The sequence below is a fragment of the Molothrus aeneus genome, chromosome 2 (genome assembly GCF_037042795.1).
Source record: "Molothrus aeneus isolate 106 chromosome 2, BPBGC_Maene_1.0, whole genome shotgun sequence".
Lineage (NCBI taxonomy): Eukaryota > Metazoa > Chordata > Aves > Passeriformes > Icteridae > Molothrus > Molothrus aeneus.
Genome location: NC_089647.1, coordinates 22,198,191 through 22,222,035, shown reverse-complemented (window position 1 = coordinate 22,222,035; position 23,845 = coordinate 22,198,191). Strand labels below are relative to the sequence as shown.

At 43.2% G+C, this 23,845-nt stretch overlaps 2 protein-coding genes across 2 annotated transcripts in view; one reads left to right on the top strand and one right to left on the bottom strand.

Annotated features, from left to right (window-relative positions):
- Positions 1-289: 289 nt before the first annotated feature.
- On the bottom strand, positions 290-14,415 carry ILDR1 (immunoglobulin like domain containing receptor 1). Its single transcript, XM_066569114.1, has 8 exons — positions 14,361-14,415; positions 11,295-11,465; positions 8,812-8,961; positions 8,068-8,187; positions 7,777-7,923; positions 3,340-3,471; positions 1,543-2,348; positions 290-401 (listed from the first exon to the last, which is right to left on the bottom strand). The coding sequence occupies exons 1-8, from the start codon at positions 14,413-14,415 to the stop codon at positions 360-362; spliced, it is 1,623 nt and encodes a 540-aa protein (XP_066425211.1). The 3' UTR covers positions 290-359.
- Positions 14,416-15,398: 983 nt separating this feature from the next.
- CFAP44 (cilia and flagella associated protein 44) overlaps positions 15,399-23,845 on the top strand; it is a 43,374-nt gene continuing 34,927 nt past the window's right edge. Inside the window, 4 exon segments of the mRNA XM_066569102.1 lie at positions 15,399-15,474; positions 20,233-20,300; positions 21,972-22,143; positions 23,160-23,322. Coding sequence (XP_066425199.1) covers positions 20,258-20,300; positions 21,972-22,143; positions 23,160-23,322 — 378 coding nt within the window. The 5' untranslated portion in view covers positions 15,399-15,474; positions 20,233-20,257.

The window sequence follows — 23,845 nt, the reverse complement described above, 5'->3', positions numbered from 1 at the left end:
TCCCACAAAGCTCCCAGGGGACTGGATCAGATGACCTCCAGTGGCCTCTTCCAATCTAAATTATTCTACTGTCTTGTGACTTTACAACTCCATGAACATTGGAACCTGCACCAGCATTCTACAGATTGGGCTCATGGCAGTGCCACTGCACTTAATCAGGAGAACTGGTATCTCTCTTTAAAGACTGGAATACACTGTTTACTTTAAAAATCTGCTGTTTCTACTAGAATGTTTTCAACGAACCCAGCCATTGGGTTTGTTGGCCCAACCTTTTATTGCTGTTTATTTGCTCAATCAAAAGCAGCCATGCCGACCTAAATAGTAGAAAAACTAGGAGGAGTCCAGTGCCAGTACTGACATTAAATGACTATGCTTCTTCCACTGTGGGAACTTCCTCTGTCCTGCAAGAGAAAATAAAAGATTCAGGAACAAGGAATGATGAAAGAAAATCCTACATCTTCCTACCTGCTCTGAGCACCATAACAAAAACCATTTATACATATACACCTTCCAGCTGGAACTAGAATTGCACTTCCCTCCACAACACAGAAAGGAAAATGGTAATGTGCAACATACAGCCCCTCAAAATACTCCCACTTGGTAAAATTCTGCATATGTGTGATAAGTGACACTTAACATTTTTTGATTTAAAAGAATCTTCATTTTTTCAGGAGGAATACACTGTCTAATTTGGAGATTAGCAATTGGATATGAAGCTTTTCACACTTAAGTTGCTACCTGAAGTATAATCCCAGTGCAAACTGACAAGAAGAGCTGTGAACAGTAACTGTTCACTGCCCACAAAACATATGTTCAATTCTCAGGAGTCCAAACAAAGGAGTCATCCTCTCCACCTCGCCTATAGAATGACACATTTTTCATACATGCCACCTATGACCTTAAAGCTTATTTCATGTAGCTGTATGGATGTTTTCCCATATGTGCCATATTAAAAATATCATGCACATTTTAAAAGAAATCAGAAGTAAACCAGCACCAGAGATGGTTACAGAGGGATGGATGCTGCTGCCTAGTCTGGAAGTGCTTTCTCCCCAGTCAGTACCAGAACAGCTATTTTAACACCAATATATACACAGGATCCCAAAAGCCTCTGGATGGGGACAGGAATATAACATGTCACCCTGTAGAGGACTTAATTTATTTCAGAATCACAGAATTGTAGCATGGCTTGGGTTGGAAGGGACCTTAAAGATCACCTAGTTCCTATTCCCCCACCCTGGGCAGGGATTCCTTCCACTAGGCCAGGTTGCTCAGGGCCCCAGCTTGGCATGGAACACTTCCAGGGATTTGACTTTTTACTTTGCCCCTGAACACACTACATGCAGGCAGTGCCTGTCAAAAGGCAGCCTCAGCAGCCTGGGAACTCAGCAGCCTCTTCATAACCATGCTGTGCAGAGCACTCCTTGCTCCTTGGCCTCTGTTTGAAAGACAACAGGCTACAGAAAGTAGAAAACATTCCCTCTCACTCCCTAAATTCCACCTTTTCCCTTAGATGGGAAAGCACAAAGGCAGCTGACTCACCGAGCGGGTCCCTGCGCTGCCTCTGTGCTTCTTGTCCTGAGCTGGGATGATTTCTAACGAGCGGTAACTGGGGGGTTTCTCTTCTGGCCACTCCCGCGACCTGCGGTTCCTCCGCCGGCGGTTTGACACTGGCACACGGACTTGCTCTTCTAAGGAGCTCCACGAGCCCCTGCGAGAAGAGGGGGGGGAGTAGCTGTGCCGCCTCTGGCCAGAGTAATTGCTCCTCCCAGCATGGTGCTCGTACTCCCGCCTTGCCCCGGGCTCCTGCCTCCCACCACGATGGTGGCTGGAGCGCTCCTTGGTCTCCTCTGGATAGAAACTGCTGCTGCCCTTGCCCCTCTCAGCTTGGCATGGGGGTGACACATCCCGTCTGGAGTGCTGGGGCCTGCCATTGTAGCCACCTGTTCTCTGCCTCTGAGGATGATCCTCTCGCTGCCTGTCCCAGGGCTCCTGACTGTAGCTGGAATGAGAATCCCCACTGGAAGACAAGGGCCACCTCCGGTTTTCCCTTCTGTCCTCTGCAGCAGAGTCCCAAGGCCTGGGGGTGCGGGCAGCTCTTTGTGGCCGTGAGGAGTTGCTGCTCCCATGGATGGAGGAGATGTGGTCGGCAAGAGGAGGTGGCACGATGTCGGAGCCCAGCGAGGACAGCAAGCTGGGCTGCACAGCCTGCCGCTGGTGGGAGGGCGGCCGCAGCTGGGACACGTTCAGGTTTTGGATTTCAGACTCCAGATAGTCCAAAACACCATTGTTAAGGGAAAGCTGGGCTTGTGGCTGCACCAGTGGAAGACTGTTCTGCAGAGATACATCTAAGGACAAAAAGACAAGAGAACACAGCAAGTCAACAGGAAACACTGAAGAGAAGGCCCTTCTGCACTCATGATCCTGGCTGAGTTGCTTCTCTTCTCCTGCTCCACCTCACTGCAAGAACTGCACAAGTTTCAGGCACCACAACCAGCACATCCAGACCACATGAGGTATGGTGCAAAGAGTAGTAACTAATAAACTGCAGCATGACCTAACATGTTTTAGGCAGTACAGAGGTAAGAAGTCCAGCATACCTGGAAATACAGTCTGTGTGTTTAGAGGAACGTTTTTTTCCTACAGCACTGATACCATATTTTATTTACAAATAATCAGAGAAAGACCATAGTGTTTCCTTTTGCATTTCATTGAACTGGGAGAAATACTGTAAAAATAAGAAAATTTTTATATGTATGCACACATACATACACATACGTACAGATATAAGCAACAAATGGAAAAGAAAATTCTTCCTGGTTCATTAAAGAGTCCTTAATTTTTTGTTGCATGCAGGCTAGATCTGTTGCACAGAAGGCAGTTTGCCCTTAATCATTTGAAGACTAGACATTTGATAAGAACTCAAACAAATTGCACCTCACTTGTCCTGTCAGTTTTGGCTGTAAGGAGTTGACCGTGACCAGCACAGCAGAACAAAGAGACAGTATCCTCCTCTGCCCCACAAAGCAAGATAAGCTGGGTATATTTACTCTGCAGTCACTGGGGTGTAGCACAGATACACCTTAGTTAGTGTTAAACTGCTTCAACCAGCACTGAGCCCAGCAAGACACTTAAGATAACAGGCTGGTTTTATGTACCCAGACAAGTTTATGGTGCACTGCAGATGTGGCAGAGCTGTCATTCTAGGACATGCAGTCGTGCTAGGTACATCTTTCTCTCTTTTCTTGTAGAGAGGCTAAAGCCTCAATGCTGAACTTCCCAAAGAAGTTACCTGTTTCTCACCCTGATTTCCCTCTGAAATGATGCCCATGGTCTCACCTTGTTGCAGCAGGGGGTTCAGCTGGTAAGAGGAAAGTTTTGAGTTCCTGTCACCAGCTCCATAGAACATGTTATGTGATAACCAAGGTGCAAGTGCCTGAGCCCGCTTCATGAACTGGTGCCGTTCCAGCACTGTAAAAGAAAAAGAAAGCTTACAGCACCTCTCCACAGGGCACAGCTTGCAGATCACATACCACTTTGCTTTAAAGGCTGTAGCCTTTGGATACAGGAAGTTCACAAAATTAAAATCTCTCTCCGCCCCATGATGAAGATAAAACAGAGCACCGGGAATTCCAATACAAAGTTGTACATCTTCAAAAAAGTACCTAAAATAGAAGAAAAGCTTTACTGCCCAACATTCTGATTCCAGTTCTAGCAACTGGGAAACAAATAACACTATGATTAAGTATGCAGCACATAATAAGTTAAAACTTCTACTTGCCTTGTCATTACAGAGTAGAGCTGCAGAAAGGTGGGAAACAATGTTTCATACATCAAGACATGCAACAGTTTTCTTTCTCTCGAAATTCTTTCAGCTCATCACTGGTCCTTTCCCCTTTTGGCTTTGATTCCCCACTAAATGAGACCTTTCCTTGCCACCATTATGTGGGTTCTGTCCAGATCATATTTTCCACTCTACACTTCATCATTTTCTCTGTGTTTCACAAAGAGGGCACTCAGAGGTGCACTGTCCAGCTTTTCCCTTTCTAGTCTTTTGACCACTCTTCTTGTCACTCCATAATTTACCTCAGAATGACTGCTAAAATTAAAGCCTCTAAGACAGTATGGTCAAAGTGGTGAACAAACTAAATTTCCTGCTCTCAACAGCAATGTCCAGGGTGCCAAAAGAGCAAACAGTGGAAATTTCTCTCTTTCACAGAGTTTCCACCACTGCTAACTCCAGACATCTATTTGTGGGGTCAGATTCCAATTTCACTTCCTTTTTTTCATCATTTCTATCTCACCTCCTCAACATAGACAAGTAGCTAACAAACTGCTCACTTGCCTTCAGAGCATAGCTCATTGCTGCTTCTCTTGGGGGAATACCTAAAAACATCTTACAGAAACTTATTTCTTTGACCACAATTAATCAAAACTTAAGTTTACAAGCAAGTAAATTCTGCAAGTCCCTGATCTTACAAAGCCTGGTTTGTCTGTTATTACTGGCTGTAGCTTTTCAGCAACAGTACCTTAAAAAAATTTCTCTTTTATGGTATTCCTGGAGTTTCAGAAGTGACGAACTTTTTACTGCAGCCTCTTGTCTGGTCAGGCATGAACAAAACATTACAGGTCAAGAAACAGATAGGAACATAATTGCCTTTGAGACTTTTACCCCTCTGATCAATCTGGCTGAAGCTGGCTGATGAAATTAAAAGCTATTGGAGGGAAAGAGACTAGGGATAGACAGACAGGTTGACTGCATAAGACTTACTTCTTTAAGAAACCAGGCTACAGCTAAGCTCCAATTAATTCTGTCCCCTGGGTTCACTACAGTAGGCAGCATTTAGACTGCACAATCTTTGGGACTGAGCCCTCCACTTTAGGTAGCACTCCAGTTATTAAACATGTCCTCCTTCAGCTGTTTAACTGGATTTATCCAGAGCACCACTTGCAGCAAAAGGACTGACCATGCCCCTCAACACATCCTTCCTTTTCTCCACAGTTTTTCCAGCTCCACTTAATTCTCCACTGCAAACTCCCTCACTCTCCCCAGTCTGGCTTCAACCAGAGGGAACTACAAAGCTGGAAGGTTCAGGAATTTTAATCCTAACAATCTGGTATCCTCAAAGTTGTGTGGTCTGAGGTAGGAGTTTCCAAGAACTTTATGTCAAACTTGATTATTTTCTTTTTTTTCCCCAAGGGATATCCTTCCAGTTTACATTTCGAATTTAGAGGATGAGAGAAAGAATACAAAGAAGTGGGATAAACAGAAGGGGAAGGCCTTATCTCTCCCTCTCCTATTCTTCTAATGCCCTAGAGCCTGCTAAGTGTGTGTTCTGGGTTTTGACCTTGGTCTTTGCCTGAGGAGTAAGAGACCCAGCACCTGTGGGCACACCTGCTTAGCATTCTCCCTCTTAAGGTAGGAAGGCTGTCACTAGGACCAGTCATCCTCAACCTGTCATTTCCTGATTTGTCCCTACAGCTGAAGAAATCCAGAATTAGCCCTGGTCTTCCTTCACTACCATCAGCCCTTCTTCCTTCCCCAGATACTTTGCCTTACAATTTGAATCCAATATATACTCTGATTTCCCATCTTCAAAACAGAAGTCACAGATCTTTTTGAAGTGAACGTATTTTTCTGAGGAAGGTCAGATTCACCCTAATTCCAAAACTGCTACCCTGCTTTGCCAGAAAGTTGTGTTGCTCCCTCCATTTACTCTGTTGGAAAAATCCGTTCTCCACCTTTGACAGAGTTTAACAGCGGCTGGGCCAAGCATAAAAATAAAATATTTTGCAACTTAGTGATACCCAGGTGCAAGTATATCCTATTTTCCCTTGATTCATTACTGGAAGAAGTCCACAGCAGAAAAGGAACAAATAGGAACAGAAGGAGGTCGTAAGTGTATTTACTCTGATGGGCTTTTCTCAGAGTTTTCTTCAGGGAATGTAATTGGCTTGCTCCTGGGCATTTCTAATACTTCTGTACATCAATCCTGAATTACTCAAACAACGCACTCCTTTTATTGCTCATTTCAAACCCACGCTCGTTAATGGTGTGATTCACAGCACCCAGGATTATCCTGTGCCTGTCTCACTGGCACCTGTGACTGTTCAGCAGATCCACGCTGTCCTCTAGTGGCCAGCGATGGGGAAGGAAGCACCCATGCTCACCCTGTGATCCTACAGAGGTGAGGATTTCTGCCTTCTCTTCAGCTGTGTGGAATGTTATTCCTCAGCACTGTTTTTAAGATGTCCCCTGAATCTATCTTCTTGTGGTTTTTTAAGGCCTCCAGTTCATTTCTTGGAGTGCAAAAAAGTAAGTAAGAGGCAGGAAGAAGTAAAGAGAAGCAGTTTAGCAGTATTAGCAGAGAGGAGCAGGCACATGGATCCTTTGCCAAGTGGATTCAGAGGGCAGGCAGCTTGGATGGAAATCACAGACACAGAATCCAGCATCCAGTCAAGGAGGCTGGACTTCTCTGTCCCTTCTCTCATGAACACGGAGAGGTTTAGAAAATCCTGCAAGAATTCCTCCTCTTTAACAGGAGGAAATAACAGCAGCAGTCTGGAGTGAGCTATAATCTGCAGCACAGAAAAACAGAAAAGAGCTCATGCAAACTCTGAATCTCTTTTTTGCTGAGAACTAGGAAGTCTGGAGGTGTGAGTCTCTCATCTCCATCACCTCTCTTCCCCTTCACAGAAATTGATTTTTCTGCCAGATTTCCACAGCCATCTCAACACTACACATTTTACATGACAACTTGTAAGGCCTCCAATGTTTAGTTTCAGTTTTAGCAACAGAGGGGATATTCTGCTCACTCTTTGTAAAGGCTAAGCAAATTAAGCTTAAATCTAAAACTCTCACAGTTTACTAACACCCAAGCTAAAATAGCTGTTTTGAGGGTAAAGGTAAATATGAATCAGAGATCCTTGTTCATAAATCCTCTCCTTGTAGCATCTGGGAAAGAACCTGGGGATTTCAATGATAAATAAACATTTGTTGCATTTTGTTACTGTCAGACTGTATAAGCTTCAGGGAGACTAGTCTACTAGTTGCACCAAGTTTCAGTTACAGGAATGCAGAGATTATATGAAATTAACAGCCAAAATTAAATCTGTAGCCTTACTAAAAGAACAGAGTCTGGCTGCAGAAACTTTATTACTGATAAAAGCAAAGACAACAAAATTTCTTTTGACCCTCAAAACTTCAGAATGCACTTGCAAGGCTGACCAGCAAGAGAAGCCATCTTTCTCCACCTTCTTCTCACTTCCTTCTCCAAAGAAAACCAAACCAAACCTTTTTCTAGTAGAAGGAACAGCTCTGAAGAACACATACAGATAAAAAAAATTCCAATTTTAATGTAATTCTTCTCAGAGCAACATACTTGAAAGAAAGACTAGATTGGAGACTAGTACCAAGGTATTTTCTTGCCTTTCTCACATGCACAGGCATATGAACCACAAGACAGGAAAGAAAGTCCTGAACTACTCAGGCAAGGGAACTGATTGTGCTCTGGACGGTGAGAGAAGCTGGTAACAAGGTGTGAGCAGGGAGAAACTTCTGATATTTGGATACAGAGGAGCAAGATAGATTCCATCTATCTGAGATCCCCTCCTTGAATTTCAGATTAGCTGGTCTTGGAGGTCACATTGGCCAAAGAAATGTCTCAGTTTATATGGATGCTAAACAAAAGAAAGGAAGTGGAGCTCAGCAAGCTCCCAGCCAAGCTTTTATCTTGACAGAAGCTATAAATGGATGGATATTTGCTTGAACCTCACCTTTCTGATTACAGCAGCACCGTGTTGGACAGCAGCCACACTGGATGTGGCAGCAGCAATACTGGGGGCAGCATTGGCACCAGCATATACCGATCAGCAGAAGGAGGAGGAGACCACCGAGAATGATGAGGAGTACTGTGAGCCAGTCTGTGGGAAAAAAGAGAGAGAAAAAGGATTGATCCTGATGCATCTGGCCATGGTAGCTTACTGAGCACCTCTCCACTGCTGGAGATGTCTTAGGGTGGAGGAGAACAGGAGGAGATATCTTGGTAACAAAGCACAGGCACTTACGGAGAACAATCAGCTTAACTTCTTTGTCCGCATCACCTGAGGTATCTCCTTGTGCTTCCACACTGCAGTAGTACATGCCATGGTCCCACCACATGACCTCACTGATGACAAGGTCTGCTCCTGTGGGAGAGGGATCAAGAGGTCAGTGGGCTCTTTGTGACTGACAGACACTACTTTCAGGCTCCACCTAAAAAGAGCCCTCTGCATGCCAGAGACAGAGGGTACTGCATCTCCCCTCTTCCCAAGCATAGCCATCACCTTCAAACTATCTCATTTCAGTCCACTGAGAACACCTACAAACAGCATTCACTGCCAGTCCATGTTTTCTGTGTTGCTGGAAGCCAACTGGTCTTGGAACACAGATCACTGTCCCTCTTAGGTCAGCAATCCCAATGGCTCTTCTGGTGGAGCAATACCTAGTGCTCCATGGACAGCAGGGAGCATATAACACACCTGGACAATTATGCAGTACTTGGAAGAATGAACTGTGTTCTAGCCTCTGAGCTCCTCAGCTGTTGTGCTCTTCAGCAAAATGCTCTGGCATCCTCAGCTCAGCCTTAGGCTGTAGTGCCTCCAAACACCCTCAGGCCAGCTGGGGACAGGGCCCTTCCCTGCTCTTATTCCATTACCATGTGCAGTATATAAGCTACAGATTACATTAGCCATGTATATGCTTCTCTTCACTTAGCAGACCCAGATATTGGATAATTCCTGAGTTCACTGCCTGCCTGGGAGGTCACTCACGGTTCTGAATGGTGATCTTTCGCTGCTGGTAGTCGATGCCCAGCACAGGGTCCTTCTGCCCATATTTCTGGATGACAATGCGCACCTTCCGCTGGCTGTCATTGCAGTCGTTTGAGGGGTCCTGGCCAAGGGCTAAACCAGCCTGGTATGCTACAAACACACATCATCAGAGATGGCAAAAGTTATTTCAAAAGAGCAATTTATATCCTCTTGTGAGCAGTAGAGAAATTCTTGAGTACATTGTGTGCAATTGTTTTAGTTTAGCAAAACAAACCATGGCTTCAAACCAGAAAGCTGCTTTGGAGTACTCAAAAACAAACAGAGGTAGAGCCACAGGAACGGCAGAGATTTTGAGAATGCAGGAGCTGCAGAGGAGATGCCTCCTGTACTCACAACTGAAAGAACAACTGTAGAAAGAAGCTAATGGTGGTAGCCTGGAAGGCAGCTCCCAGTATGAAGCTGAAAAGAAAAAGTCATAAAACACCCAGGAGTACTAGAACTAAAACAAAAGGGTGTTTATCTATCAAGCAAGATCTCCAGACATACATGAACTGCTCTATGGATTGTCTCCCTTTCCCTCCTGTATCCCATCACATGTTGTGGAGCTCATGAAGACAGAAAACAATCCATCACCTGATTCCAGCTAAGGATTAAATGTAAAGATGCACAAGAGAATTAATGGAGGACTAGAGGCAATTTCTATACAATACTCTTCTGACAGACTCACATCATAAACCAACATTGAATTTCCAAGAATTTAGGATCTGAGATTTGGGGAAACGGCTGATTCGGTCAGCATTTTCTGTAAAGAGTTCATAGTGAAGAGAGAGATGAGGGTAAAGCTTGTCAAAGGCTCTTTCACTGCTATACCTAAAATGGAGTATGAAGTCCCTTTTGGGGACTATTAGCTTGAGCCTGGGCCTAAAGCACTCACATTCTTCTGGGATCAGCTGAGCCAGGGACCCACCTGCTTGGGAACTAGGCTGTAGAGCACTTGGTAACATGCCTACCCAACCCATCCAGACTGCATAAAGGAGAGTTTGGGCACAGTACCCACTGTGAGCTCAGTCCTAAGTGTACGGTTATGCTATGGCTGGCTAGCTAAACATTCTGCAGGGTTTACAAACAATAGAACAGAGCAGAATAGTTCAGTTGGCAGGGATGTACAAAGGTTATCTAGTCCATCTGTCTGATCACTTTAGGATTGACTAAAATGTAAAGTAGTATAGTACTGATGTAGTATTGAGCCATTCCCACACATCCTGTCACTGGATACTAGGGAGAGGAGAGCAGCACCTCCCTGTTCACTTCCTCTTCTCAAGGAGCTGTAGAGAGCAATGAGGTCACCCCTCAGTCTCCTTTTTCCTGAACTAGACAAGCCCAAAGTTCTTAGCTGCTCCTCACAAGATGTGTCTTCCAGATATTTTATCAGCTTTGTTCCCCTCCTCTGGATGCATTAAGTACCTTAATATCCTTAAATCCTGGGACCCAGAATCGCATACAATACTCCAACTGAGGCCACACCAACAATAAATGTCGCTGTCGAGGCGGTCACGACACAAAGCAGAGACTACAAGCAGTCTCAGTTGGCAATTCTTTATTATTGAACATGGCTGACTTTTATACACTTTCTAATTGTTTATGCTTCTTCTACTTTAACTATTAGCTACAATAAGTCAACATAATACTATTAGTGAAAAGTTATAGTGACTTCAACTAACTTTCTAAAAATACTTCGTCTAGCTGCGAAGTTCTCTTATCTTTCTTCTCTCAGTCTCTTTAGTTACAGCTTTAGAGAGAGCTCTTTATCAGCTTCTTCTTACTTCTCAGCTTCTTCTTGCTCCTTTAACTAACAAGCCTGCTGTTAGCCTCTTCCACAAATAAACATAGAGGGATCATCACCATTTTGGACCAAGTAGTTATCCTGGGATGCAGTTTGTGTACCATATTAAACCCCCCTGAATTAAGCTGCCTGCACCAGAACATCTGCACATGAAGTGCTCCCACCACTATTAAATGCTATTACTTAGAAGTCTTCATGCCCTTCAAAATGCATGTGTTTCTTCTATTTCCTAAAATCAGTAGCATCTGGTCACAGGTATCCAGCTCCAACCACAGGACCCCCATGGAATCCTAAAGCCCACCTGTTGCAGGCCCTTGCATTCGTACATGCTGAAGCCTAAGGCTGGGCTTCCAAGATCGACTTGAGTCAACCACAGATGAACTGTCCTGTACTCTGACTTGATGACAAGGAGGACAAAAGAGCTGCTTTGGTTGGGATTTCTGTGATCTTATAAGGCCTTGACATTTCAAAGGAAATCACAGACAAGACCTGCATTTCCTTGGAATGCAGGGAAATGTCACAACCTGGTTTTTGCATAGGAAGGGGTCACTGTGAAAAACCTGTACTACCCCAGTGAGTCTACCTTCCCCTTTCTTCCCACTTGAAGGGGGATTCCTCGGCAGATGAGCCTAACACTTACAGGCTGAGTAGTAGTCAAAGATGGGGTCCTTGCAGAAGGATTTGAAGCGCCAGGTCACCACCACATCTTGCAGTTGTGCCGAGGTGGTGTAGTCACACTTGAGGATGACAGTGGCAAATAAGGTGGTGTAACGCTCGACATCCTGCACTGTCACCAGGAGCGAGAGGCAACCTGCAAACAAGAACACAGGAGGCTGTCAGCTCACAGACTCCTCAGGCCTCCCATCACAGTATCTGCACCAGAGCAATGACCCAAGTACATCTCCTTTGGTCCCATCCAGGACCTGCACCTACCAACCTCCCAGTGCCTCTGGTGAAGTCATCCAGGGTTACAAACCCTGGTTAGAACAGGAGCCCCATCTTCCCCTGACAGAAGAAAGCTTCATTGGCCCTCTTTACGGACTGAATTATTTTCTCCAAAGCACGAGTAGCCATTGTGCAGCACATCACTCTGTGTTCTCCTTCTACATAAGGAAAACTGTCCCAGAAGCACATGGGATGGGACTTCCTTGGCTTTTAATCCTAATCAGAAAAGTTCTGCAGAGCCTTATGTTTGTATAGACACCAAATGAATTTTATCAAGGTCTTGCTCAGACACTCATCAAATGTTATCTAATGGTGACCAGGATTAAGACAATACAACTTTCAGACTGTAGGACTGCAGTTAATTGTTTATCACCACTTCAGAACAGTACACATCAATTACTCCCTTTTTTCCTTTTAAATAAAGCTATCATTATGTATTTCTTACATATTCATTCCAACAACCTCCACAGCACTTTCCATCCCAGCAGCTGAACATACTCAAGGAGGATTTGCAAAGTTTCTCATAAGCTATGCTGTAGTTCAGCTATACTCCAGAAACGTCTCTATCTAATTTAAACTTTGATAGTACAGTAAGTTGTGCTTGTCATTAACAATAGCAAAGTTATCACCAGTTGCCTTTGATAAGGGAATACAAACAGTTCAGGGCAAGTGTGGGATGCCCTGTTTGGAATACATGCCAGAGAACCAGGCAGGGACTGCAGTGCTGTACTAGTTTCTTCTTAATTGTGGAGCACGACAGCAAGAAAAGGCAGGAAGGAAAGTGAGATGCTTGAAGGTACCAACTGTACAGGTCTCCATGAACCAACACTTGATTTTTATCATATATTCAAAGATTTTCCCTCTAGTCCATGTTTTCAGGATGAGAGCAAGAGAACAAACTGCTACTGCTATGTAGTAACATCTGGAACACAACTGCAAATATCACTCTTTGTCAAGCATCTTTCAGTGTCCTTTTAGGCTGCCACCTCCACTCTACATTCCAGGCAAATATGAGCTCACACAGTTTCCACACTGTGGAAAAGATGCTGCAGAGGTGCATGCTGCCTCAGCAAGTCATTCTGCAGTAGGGTATTGTCAATGCCGCACTTGCTCAGTTTCTGGTTTGAAATGGGACTCTGTCAGCCAACTGAAAGCACAAGCAGAGAAAACTCATTTGCCTTAAGAATACCACACAAACATCGGCAAAGCCAGGGAAACCCCTGAATCCAAGGCTTTTCTGAAAAATAAGATATACACACACATGCACTTAAACACAGAGTAGCAGATGTACAAACCTCTAGATAAACCAAGTTTTTACAATGCTGTAGCGCTGCAAGGTCCAGACTGCTGATAGGTAGTTACAGTTGCTCTTATTCAAAAGCACTGTAGTTCCACTCATCTTGTTTCAGCTTTCACTGTGAAATAGCTGACTCTGGGGTGTTAATGAAGAAAATCACAAGAAACCAATTCAAACTCTCAAGATTGGCAAAACCATGATTTGAGTGTCAATTAAATGAAACCCATATGAATTCTGACTTCTCAAGGCTCATGGGAACAGAACGCTTTCCATGGATTTTCTACAACAGCATCTCTCCGGTAAGAATAAAACACTCAAAACCACTGTGTGCTTTTTACTAACAAAACCCACATCTCTTTATGGAAGGGATGCTTTCTCATTACCTCTGTTCTGCAAAACAGCCAGAGTTGAAGGGTAAGTTCCTTATTTTCTAAAGAGGCTGAAAATCTACTGTTCCTCTCCAGATGTTGCTGCATGTTCAATGTTTCTCATTAACCTCCTCCAAGAAAACAAAAAAGTTGTGAAATTAAGGCTGGGTCCTAAATGTGGACTGCATTACTCCACTGCAGGACACTATCTTTCTTATCCTAGTTGGAAAGAATAAATATGGACACCACCAATCTAGTAAGTTTTGGCTACATCTATGGCTTTGCAATGAAGACACGAAGCTATGGAGCCAGTGTAGCCAAGTTTTGGCTAGAGCATCTCCCAGGAACACAGCTGTCAAGCAAGACAATAAACAAGCATACCCTCCATACTTTTTTGCCTCCTTCAGTGGTCCTCCGTGAAAAACTGAACTTTAAAGCCGTACCATCAGCCAAGACCCGGGCATCCAAGAAGCCAAATGACCACTTTATTTCCAAGGGTAGGTTAGAAGCTGTCAGGCAACCCGCAAAGCTTGGCAGAGTGAACACTGCTGGCTGAAGGCTGTCCGTGGGCAGCGAGGTGAGCTCCGGCAGGTGCCCAGCAGGTGCACCAGCACTGCAGCTACCCCAGAAATCCCCAAGAGGTTGAGGCTCCTGAGCCAGTAGCAAAAGCTTGGCTGGGCGTTTGCGAGAGGCCAAAGGGGATCCCCGCATGTTCGAGCCCAGCGCCAAGGTACCAGCCGAGCTGGCCGCACGCGACCGATACTGGAGGCTGCCAGGAAGCAGGAGGCCACTTCCTCCTAGGAGAGAGGTCAGCCGCACCTTTGGGGAGCGAAACTTGTCTCCGCACGGCTTCGCGCCGAGCTCGAGAGAGCCCCGCGGGCGGGAAAGGGGAACCGCGGGGGGAGAGCGTCAGGCCGGACCGGGCCGCCCCTTCCCCTCACCGCGGGGCCGCCGCCGCTCCCTCGACCCCGCGCCACCTTAACCCCGGGCGAAACCCGAGGGCGCCTCCCGAGTCCCGGCCCCGGCGCCACGGGGGTGTCCCGGGGCAGGGCGGCCGCAGTTCCGGAGGGGTCCGTGAGCCCCGGGCCGCACTCACCGGCCGGCAGCCAGGCCAGCAGCAGCGCCCACCGGCAGCGCCCGCGCGGGGCCATGGCGCGCTCTCCTCCTCCTCCTCCTCCTCCTCCTCCGCCCGGGGACGTCGCACCCACTGTCCCTCCCCTTCCGTGGCACCTGTCCCTGGGCCGGGCGCTGCCGCCGGCTGCAGTCCCCTCCCTCTGTACCTGCACCCTCCGCCGGAACGCCAGACAAAAATACCAGCCGGCAGTTTCAAGAACTGCTTTTAATATACATATACATATACATATACATATACATATACATATACATATACATATACATATACATATACATATACATATACATATACATATACATATACATATACATATACATATACATATACATAATAGATATATTCCAAAACATGCATTTTGTATCAAAATTAAAGTCTGTCTATCTATCTATCTATCTATCTATCTATCTATCTATCTATCTATCTATCTATCTCTATATATATATATATATATAGATATATCTCCTGAACACACAGGCGTATGGGAAGTTAGCCGAGCTGCGCCGCCCGGGGCAGCGCGCCCCAAGCGAAGGGCGCACGGGAGCGCATGCTAAAGACTGCGGGCGGGAAGAACGTCTTGCGAATTCACGGAATCACAGAATCGGTTCTGTTGGAAAAGTTGGAAAACACCTCCGAGATCCTCCTGTCCAGCCTGTGACCAAACACCGCAATGTCAACTAGATCAGGGCACTGAGTGCTTCGTCCAGTCTTTCCTTAAACACCTCTGGGGGCAGTGACCCCATCGCCTCTCTAGGCAGCCCATTCCAATATCTAATCATCCCTTTTGTGAAGAAATTCTTCCTAATGTCCAACCTAAACCTTCTCTGGCGCAGCTCAAGACTGTCTCCTCTAGATCTGTCGCTAATTTAATTTTCCCGCTGAGTTCTGAAAGGACCGCAACCGTGGCCAAAGCAGAGGTTACTTTAAAGAAAAAGCCCGAACAACCCAAAGTAAAACAACCACCAGCCTCTCCTATTGGCCCGGTAGCGCCGCCGACCCGCCCGCTGGCTCCACTCCCGGGGCGCTGCTCCGCCGCCGCCGTTGCCTGGAGACGGGAGCGCGGCCGCTCCGGGCCCAGGTACCGGGGCTGTGGGGAGGCCGCGGCCGCTCCGGGCCCAGGTACCGGGGCTGTGGGGAGGCCGCGGCCGCTCCGGGCCCAGGTACCGGGGCTGTGGGGAGGCCGCGGCCGCTCCGGGCCCAGGTACCGGGGCTGTGGGGAGGCCGCGGCCGCTCTGGGCACAGCCGCCCCCGGCGGGCCCGCGGGTGCCGTGGGTTGTTCCCGGTAGCCCCGCTCCTCAGGGCCCCGCAGCCGCGGCGCCCCCCGGGGCCCCTCTGTGCCCGCACCCTCCCCAGGGCCCCGCTGAGGCTCCCTCCCCTGCCCGCCCCGCGGAGCGCCAGGCGTCCCTTGCCTGCCCTCTGCTATCCCCGCTAAACAGGAGTGAATATCCCACAACAGGGATAGACCGTCCCGTAGTTCATCTGAAATGTAGGACTCGTTGGGTTTTCTTCACTGTCTGTGAGGCAGTTAATTTTATTGCCTGTTGCATTTGTGGTAATCTTCTCATATTAATTTTTATGATTTTTTTTTTTTACACTGTAAGTTAATCAGTAACTAGTGATGTCATCTGCTGTTATTTCTGCTTAGTAGAAACCTGGTAACCTTCATTCACAGGACAGCTTTAATAGACTTGGAACTTTTGCTTGCATGTGTCAGAGCTAGGATACGTGGATCATACAGAGGGCTGATTTAGGTGTAAGATTGTAAATTAGAGTTAGATTTATTTCTCCTATGAAACAGGAAAATACTTTGCATGTGTGCAACATAGTAATAGTGAGGAGAACAATCACAGGGCTCCAGTCCATCTCTTTTTTCTTTCTGATGTGGAAGAAAGGAGACAATGGGGCTATGATAAAGCTAATGTGTCTAAATCCGGCTTTGTAGCTTTATCCTTGCTGTCTTGGTCTCTGACTAGTAAATAATTTATATACTTAACTTTGTGAGAATTGATACTTTTTGTTATTCTCCTTGCTCTCAAGTCTTCAAGATTTTGTAAGAGCAGCCATATTCTCTAATACTTTTTTTTCCATGGGATCTTGGGTTGATTACCTAAACTGACTTTTATTACTAATTTTCTAGTGCTGATGGATAATGATATACAGACAGCACTAGTTTCTATGCCTGATTTACACTTGGATATTTTTCTTTCTGTATGTAAACACTATAAGACTTTAATGTTCTTTTTTTTAAAATGAAATTAAGTTTTACAAGACTCTCCTGTTTGCCCATTTTGCACTCATCAGCAGCCCAGTAAATTGCTGATGTACTCTGATGTGGTCTGGATGCAAAAAAAGAGTGCTGAGAGAGATGTTTGATGGTCTGCTGTTTTTCAAAAACAAATGAAATATTCAAAAAAGAGTGCTGAGGAGACCATGGTTGAAAGTGAGTTAAAAAAACAGGGCTTGGCAGATGGGAAGAAACCTGACACGTCCAAAGCAGAGCTAGACTTGAAGAAGATGTCTTACCCTAGAAGAGATGATCAGTATGGTGTTCCCTGTGGCAGACACCCCTCATGAAACCCAAAAGCTGCAGCTGTGTTTTAGACCAGTGCTACCCCCAGGTCAGGAAGAGCAGAGAGTGCAGCCTGGAAGGCTCACAGTGCAGTGCTAGGAGGAGTCAGGACTGGCAGTCCTGGGACAAACTGAGTTCCTTCATGTGGAATGAAAACAACTAAAGAAATAACAATCTCTGCTGAAAGAAAGACCAAGTGTCTTTTCATTTTTATCTTTTTTTTTTTTTTTTTTTTTAGTCCAAAGCCCACCAGCAGGTAAAGCTTTTCTTCAAAAAAATTAACACTTTTTGAAAGGAACCAAAAAAATAAAACCCTGCAGAAGTAGCACAATGTAGAGATAATTTTTTAATCTCTTGCTTATTGCTGGTACTAATAGCATTGCAGTTTTATTCTGCAGTAATAGTTCCCTATTTCTACATAAACTGAATTAGTGTTCAGAACTGATGATCACTCTTCTGTGGATGTAAAAGCTGATAGGGGATGTCATTTAAACACACTGAAACAGTTCATGATGGGGAGAGACACCTTAAAATAACAGTTAGATATGTTTTGTTTTCTAAGTAAAACTGTAGGCTGCATTTTGATAATTATTTATTTTCTTGTATTTTATGCAGTTGAAGTGTCAGTCACAAGGTTTATGATGGCAAGAACTGCATTTATGAGGTCTACACATTTAAACACCTTTTTTTCTGGAAAGAAGAAAAGTGTAGGATGACAAAATAGAAAGAAAGTGGTGTGATCTCACTGAATTTGTTTATGTGTTAGCAAATAAAAACCCATTTGATTTAATTATGCTGTATTTTGAATAAAGGAGACAATTATCTGAGATGAGACATCACTTAATGTCCAAATTTACTGAGAATTTTTGAGAGGCTTCCATATATAAAGATTCTGTGTGGCAGCAAAATTGACAAAAAACCATTTTAGCTTTGAAATAACTGAAGTTATATGCCTGAATGAACACATTTCTCCATTCTGTGGCTTTTGAGAACATAGCTAAGAAAAGGGCAATTTGAAAGAAAATGGAACTTTGCTGAAATTCCCAGCTTGTAGCACTTCCACTGAAACAAGGATAACCTGAATTCAGTCCTTACTTGGAATAAGTTCCTGAGTTCTTGGAAATTATGAAACTGATGTGGATCTGGTACAGTATTTCAAGTCAGTGTCTTGATTTACCAGGACTAGGAGGAAAATGTACTACCCTGGTCTGGAATTGGCAGAAAAATTATGATTGCTGATTTTTTTTTCCTCACTAGACTTATCACATCAGTTCTACTTGTCATTATCTCAGTTTTCCGTATCAAAAGGCTTAAATCTTTCTGATTTAGGAAAGCTGTTGTAAAAAAAACCTGCCAATTCCCCCCAGGAAAATAAAATCAACATTCAGAGAAATGTATGCCTTTGTCATGGTGAGCCTGCACAAGAGTTTTCAGGATCAGCAAACTCATGAAAGCCAGAATCTGCAGCCAAAGTAGACATGTTATCCCCTTGAGCCTCTTCTGAGTTCTTAAATTCAGAATTTGCTTTGGTGCTTGAATGCCATCACAAAAATGTGCACAGTGGACATCGCAGTATCTTTCTTTAACTAGAACCCAGATATCAATGAAAGCGGAAATGTTCATATCCTCTTTCAGCCTAAAGCATTTTCCAGATAGGAATTAATTTATAATGAAAACTATGATAGTCTTAATTTTTAGAAGAGAAATGATTGCTAATTAGTTAGAATAATTTGAAAGTTTATAGCTCTTTTCTCTGTGGATATCAAAACACTTTGCTAAGATGTGTAAGTATTATTATCTAATTTTTCACAGGAGATAACTGAGACAGCCAGAGGTGAAATGGCTGATACAAATAGTACATGTCATTATTGGGTTTGGAATTAGAATTCAGGTCTCTGAACACTCCACTATCTATTTATGCAAATAGTCTATAACTATTTCTTCAACTTCAGTGATATCAGTTGTGTTACCCCATTAAAAACTCATGAATTTCATTTAAATATATTGAGATACATTGCAATTGTTTTCTTTTCATTTGTTTTCTAAATGTAAAACTTTCTGCTTGTCTATTTTCAAGTTTTTCTCACCACACCAAAAGGATAAAAGCTCATTCGTAATTCTTATGTGAAATTATGCAGGAAAGTCAGATTATGGAAGACATTCAGGACTTTTGGATGAAGATTGTCTGTAGAACAACAAGAATGACATATCTGAAATATTTCTTTGTCCTCTTTGTCCTTCTTGTGGGTGGCATTTTGTTAAGAGACTTTGCCTTTCCTGAAATATTGGAAAAGCCTGAAATTCCTCAAAATATTTTTTCCAAATGGATTCTGACCAAGAGCTGGAAACAGGAAATGCATTTTTAGGGACTTCTTAGTGGTATCAAAGTCATGATTACAAATGAAGAGGGATTTGCTTGCATCCTGCCCATATTTCTTATTCTGATTTTTCATGTTTCTTTATATACAACTTCTGAATTTTCTGATTTTGGATAGTTTTTTTCATGCTGTAATATTGATGCAAAGTTGCTCCAATGTGCATTTTGAGGCATTTCATTTGAAAGTGGAGAACACATATGAAATCAAAAGGCAGAATAAATTTTGACCATTTTTTTGTAAAAATGGTCAATGTGTGTGGTTTTTACATGACAAATGTGGACCTTTTCCACTTCAGAGGAAAATAGTAACTAGTGAAAAATGTAGCACCCTGAAAAAGATGATCTGAAATATAAAAATCATATGGGGGAGGGGTGTTATTAAACTGTTTAATTTTTAAAAAAATGGTGCTAACTTTTAGATTTGTTTTCTATTATCTTAAAATGTTTTGAAGAAAGTGCTTTTTTTTCCTAAGTATGCATCTCTCATGCTTTTCCGTTCAAGATATTAGGTGATCTCAGAATGTCTATCTCCAGATATTTTTGTGAAGTCCACCACAAAGGTGAAGGAATAGCCTTGTTGTCTCAAAAGCAGATCTCATCCCAGTATATTAAAGAGAACCTCAACACATTTAAATCATGTCAGTTCCCACCAATACACAGTATTTAGATGAAAGTCTTGCTGCAGCAATTTATTCACATCCTGGAGTCCTAAACCTGAGCCAATGAATTCGCTCTACTAAGTAGGACATATCTTTGGGTTATCCATATTTGTGTACAGGCAGAAGACAAATAGCATCTTTGGGAATCTCAAAGCATTTGAGAGGAAATGAGAATGGCCTAAATGGCAAATAAAAGCAACAATACTAAAGGTTTGTCTTTACCACTGCTAGGGAGAGAGAACATCCACCTTTTCCAATGGAACAGGAACCAGCAGAAGATGCAGAGGCAGAACCCAGTGGTGAGCATTTCCCTGTTATGTCCTGATTTCAGTACTGAATCTACAGTAACTTCTGGCTTCTTCCACCATTCTTCCACCACCCCTTTCTTACTTCAACTCCAGTTCCTACTCTTGTTGCCAAAATTTTATTTTCACTCTGGTCATAGTGATGTTCTGGACCAAGCCATGTGCCTGCTGTTCCTGCTGTGCCTCAGCTCTCAAAGTCCCTTCCCTGAAAATTTTTACTGCTTAGACCTGTCTCTGTAGCTAATACTGAAATCAGGTTTTTAACTCCACCAGACTCACTCAGAGGCCATTATTTTTCTTTTTAACATATTTTTCATCTTGAAATGCCTGTCCAGTGTCTATTTCAGGTGTCCTGCATGTCATCTAACACACTAGGTCCAGGTAGCATGAATAACAAATCCACTTTGGAAGAATTTTTTGATGCATTGCTGCATTACTTTTGGCATTTGTTTGATCTTCCTCTTACACCTTTTTTCTGTTATAGGATTTGTTTTTTTTTTTTCTTTCTCCTAAGTTTTAAATTACTGGTTTTTGGAAGTAAACTTCTCCTGACACTTAATGCTAAGCATCAGGAAGTCTGTTGTTGGACAGAGGAGGTTCTTTTACTACTACAGAACTAAATATTTATTTAATATGGCATGTACGAGCAAATTAATCAAAGGGATTCATACCTAAGAGAGTGATACCAATTATACTTTGCAAAAGAAAACAAAACTAGTGTTTCAAGTGAATCACCAACTGCAGAGGAACAGGAAGAAGAAGGGGAGCAAGTGGAATTGGACATTGAGAGCATTGCTGAGAATGGGTGTTCACTGAGGAGATGGTGGTACAAATTTAAAACCCCCTGTACTTTCTAGTTTTCATTGTTTTTACAGTTATTATTAGGAACAGCCTAACAACCTCAGACTGTATTCAGTTACAGTGATTGAGTATTTCTGTTCCCTTTCAGTTGGCATAACTTTGCTCTTTGCCTGGCTGGTCTCTGCCCCCTTTGCTTGTTTCTCATGGCCCACCTAGGAGAGAAAACAGTCAGGATAGCATGAAATGCATACAAAATAGATTTAACCTGAGATAACCAACTGAAGACTTCTTTTAGCAAGTGCTTATGACTAGTTGGAAGTCAAGTTAACAGTATTGTGCATTGCAATCCAGTGAGGAGCTACACTGGTCACACATTAGCAGTTTGCTTTCTTGAGGACAGTGGTGTCTTCTGGTGGTCCGTTATATGTGGTTTTAATAATTGTTTTGTGCAACAATGTGCATTCAATAGCTACAGAAAACAGACACTTTAAAATTTGTTTGGTTTCTAAAGTGGAGACCTAAGTATCAAGCAAACCTCAACTGAACTGCTTTAGTAAGTCTTAAAGTTTTAAAACCAGTATTTTTCAAACAACTTTTTTTTTTTTTGTTTAAATTCTTCAGTTTTGAATATTTACAGTGAAGTTTTTAAAAGACTGAGGGAGCGTTTGTTCCAGAGCGTTCCAGGACAAGTAGTTGCTAAGACATGGAACCCTTGTTTTGAGCTATGAAGTATTGATTGCTTTATCAAAGGGGGCAAAGAGTTGTGACTCCTTCCCTTTTTATGGTCAGGTGCAAATATCAGCCACTAACCCAAAACATATGATGAATATAAATTTCTGTTATGTTCCCACTTCTGAGGTGCAGAAGACAATTTGGACAAACAAGATAATATTCAAGTATCCTCAAAACCACAAAAAAGGCCTGAGGAGGTAAAAAAGAAAATAGATGAAAACTTCTTCTACACGTATGAAGATGTATATTCAGGACCATATGTCACTGATGACACTGAGATACCCACTGACCTTCTTATTTTTAAGTATCCTTTCTGTTGAGCTTGGGCAAATTCAAAGGTAATGATATTTAATATACCTTCTCAAAATTGTATTGGTCAAATTTGGAGTGGCCTATGTGGCATTAGTGGGATACCTTTGGTTGAGACACAGGTAAAAATCCTGGCCAGTTATGGTTCTGGGTGAATTTAATCTTGAGTATTGTCTTGACCTCATAAAGATTTCTTACAGGGCATAGTGTTTCCTATCATAAGTACTCCTGTAGAACTAGATCATGGAGAAGCTAATGTGACCAGGCACAAGACTGGCATAAGAATACACCCTGCAAAGCTCTCCCTTTCTCTGTAGCCACACTGGTGTTCCCCAAGAAGCTGAGGGGAGAGCAGAAAAGCTCCTGTATACCTCATAAATGAGAAGTGGGGAAGGAACCAGGTAGATTTGTATTCTGGTGCTCAGGAGATCTAAACTCGTAGAATGAAGGAAGTGGTGCCCATCAGTTAAGAGCTACAATAAGCTCTTGGGTAGGTGTGGTCAAGTAGGGTAGGATATGATATGTGACTTTTGTATATGCTGGTGGTTTTCTCTGTAGACACAGTTCAGTTGCTATTGAAGACTGCTATTCCCTTTTTTACATCTGCCTGTAAACAATTAAGAAGTGAGCTTGAAAATTTGCTTGATCTTTGCCTGTATAACAGTTCCTGGTAATCTGATGCATATCTTTTACATTTCATTTGAAAAGAGAACACAGATAAAATATGAATTCCTTGCAGCTCCAAATGATCAGAAACAAGAGGTGTACCCATAGTGGAGATGAAAAGATGGGATATGAACTTCAGAAAGGTGTTACTTGTGCCTTCCTTTCAGTTATAGAGTAAAGATATATTTTACTTTCACTGTATACTGAAGAAAATTATCTCCTGCCATCAGGCTTAGTCACTAGTTTCAGTATTCCCATTTCAGTTTCAGTTTAAGCATTTCTATCTACTTAGTAAACTGTCTAGAAAACCAGTGTGTAATCTTTTCCTTATTGGATGGTTCCCAGACATTCTTTTGGATATGACTGTACCAGACCTGTAAACCTGATGATAATGGATAGAAATACTGTAGGTTATGTAGCAGGCAACCAGGTGATCCTCCAGAACCTGAGAACTAAGTATCAGAAACATGTCCGGAGCAGCTGTGGCGGTGGCATTGGGTTTATCACAGTATGGCTTTTGTTTCTTGTTTAAGAACTTTAGTCACTTTCTAGGGAGAAAATATTTACTTGGTTGTGGTTGCCAGATATGGGAGACTTCTACAGTTGCACTTTCATATACATAAGAAAGGATATGGTATTGATTAAAGGAATGTGTGGATCATGCAGCATGGGCTTCTCATCCCATCAATATAATTGGCAGAGAACAAGTATCTGCACACCTTAGTCCCTGGCTCAGCTACCTAAAAGGACTGACAAGTCCAGATGGAATTATTTTTTCATTCTTATTTAAATCTTTTGGCTTGTAGCAATTATTTTATTTTTTCAACACTTCATCGGTCCTAATCACAACTGATACTAATATAGAGTCCTCCTTGCAATTAAAATTTAGAAAATCAAGCTCCCACACAAATAAAAAGTATCTGGTTTCACTCTAATAAACTTATCAAGAGCTTGAAGTATCAACTTCTGTCTCTGAAGTACCTTACCATGTGAAAGCTCTGCTATCTCTGTTTTATTGCACATGAGCAAGG

What these genes read in the sequence shown, in the direction of transcription:
- ILDR1 (XM_066569114.1), bottom strand. Translation starts at nt 14,415, where the DNA reads ATGGCCCCGCGCGGGCGCTGCCGGTGGGCGCTGCTGCTGGCCTGGCTG. An exon ending in CTTTGACTACTACTCAGCCT is followed by an intron (nt 8,962 to 11,294) that starts GTAAGTGTTAGG and finishes GTGTGTTTGTAG; the next exon opens with CATACCAGGCTGGTTTAGCC. An exon ending in GCAGCGCAGGGACCCGCTCG is followed by an intron (nt 402 to 1,542) that starts GTGAGTCAGCTG and finishes TTTCTCTTGCAG; the next exon opens with GACAGAGGAAGTTCCCACAG.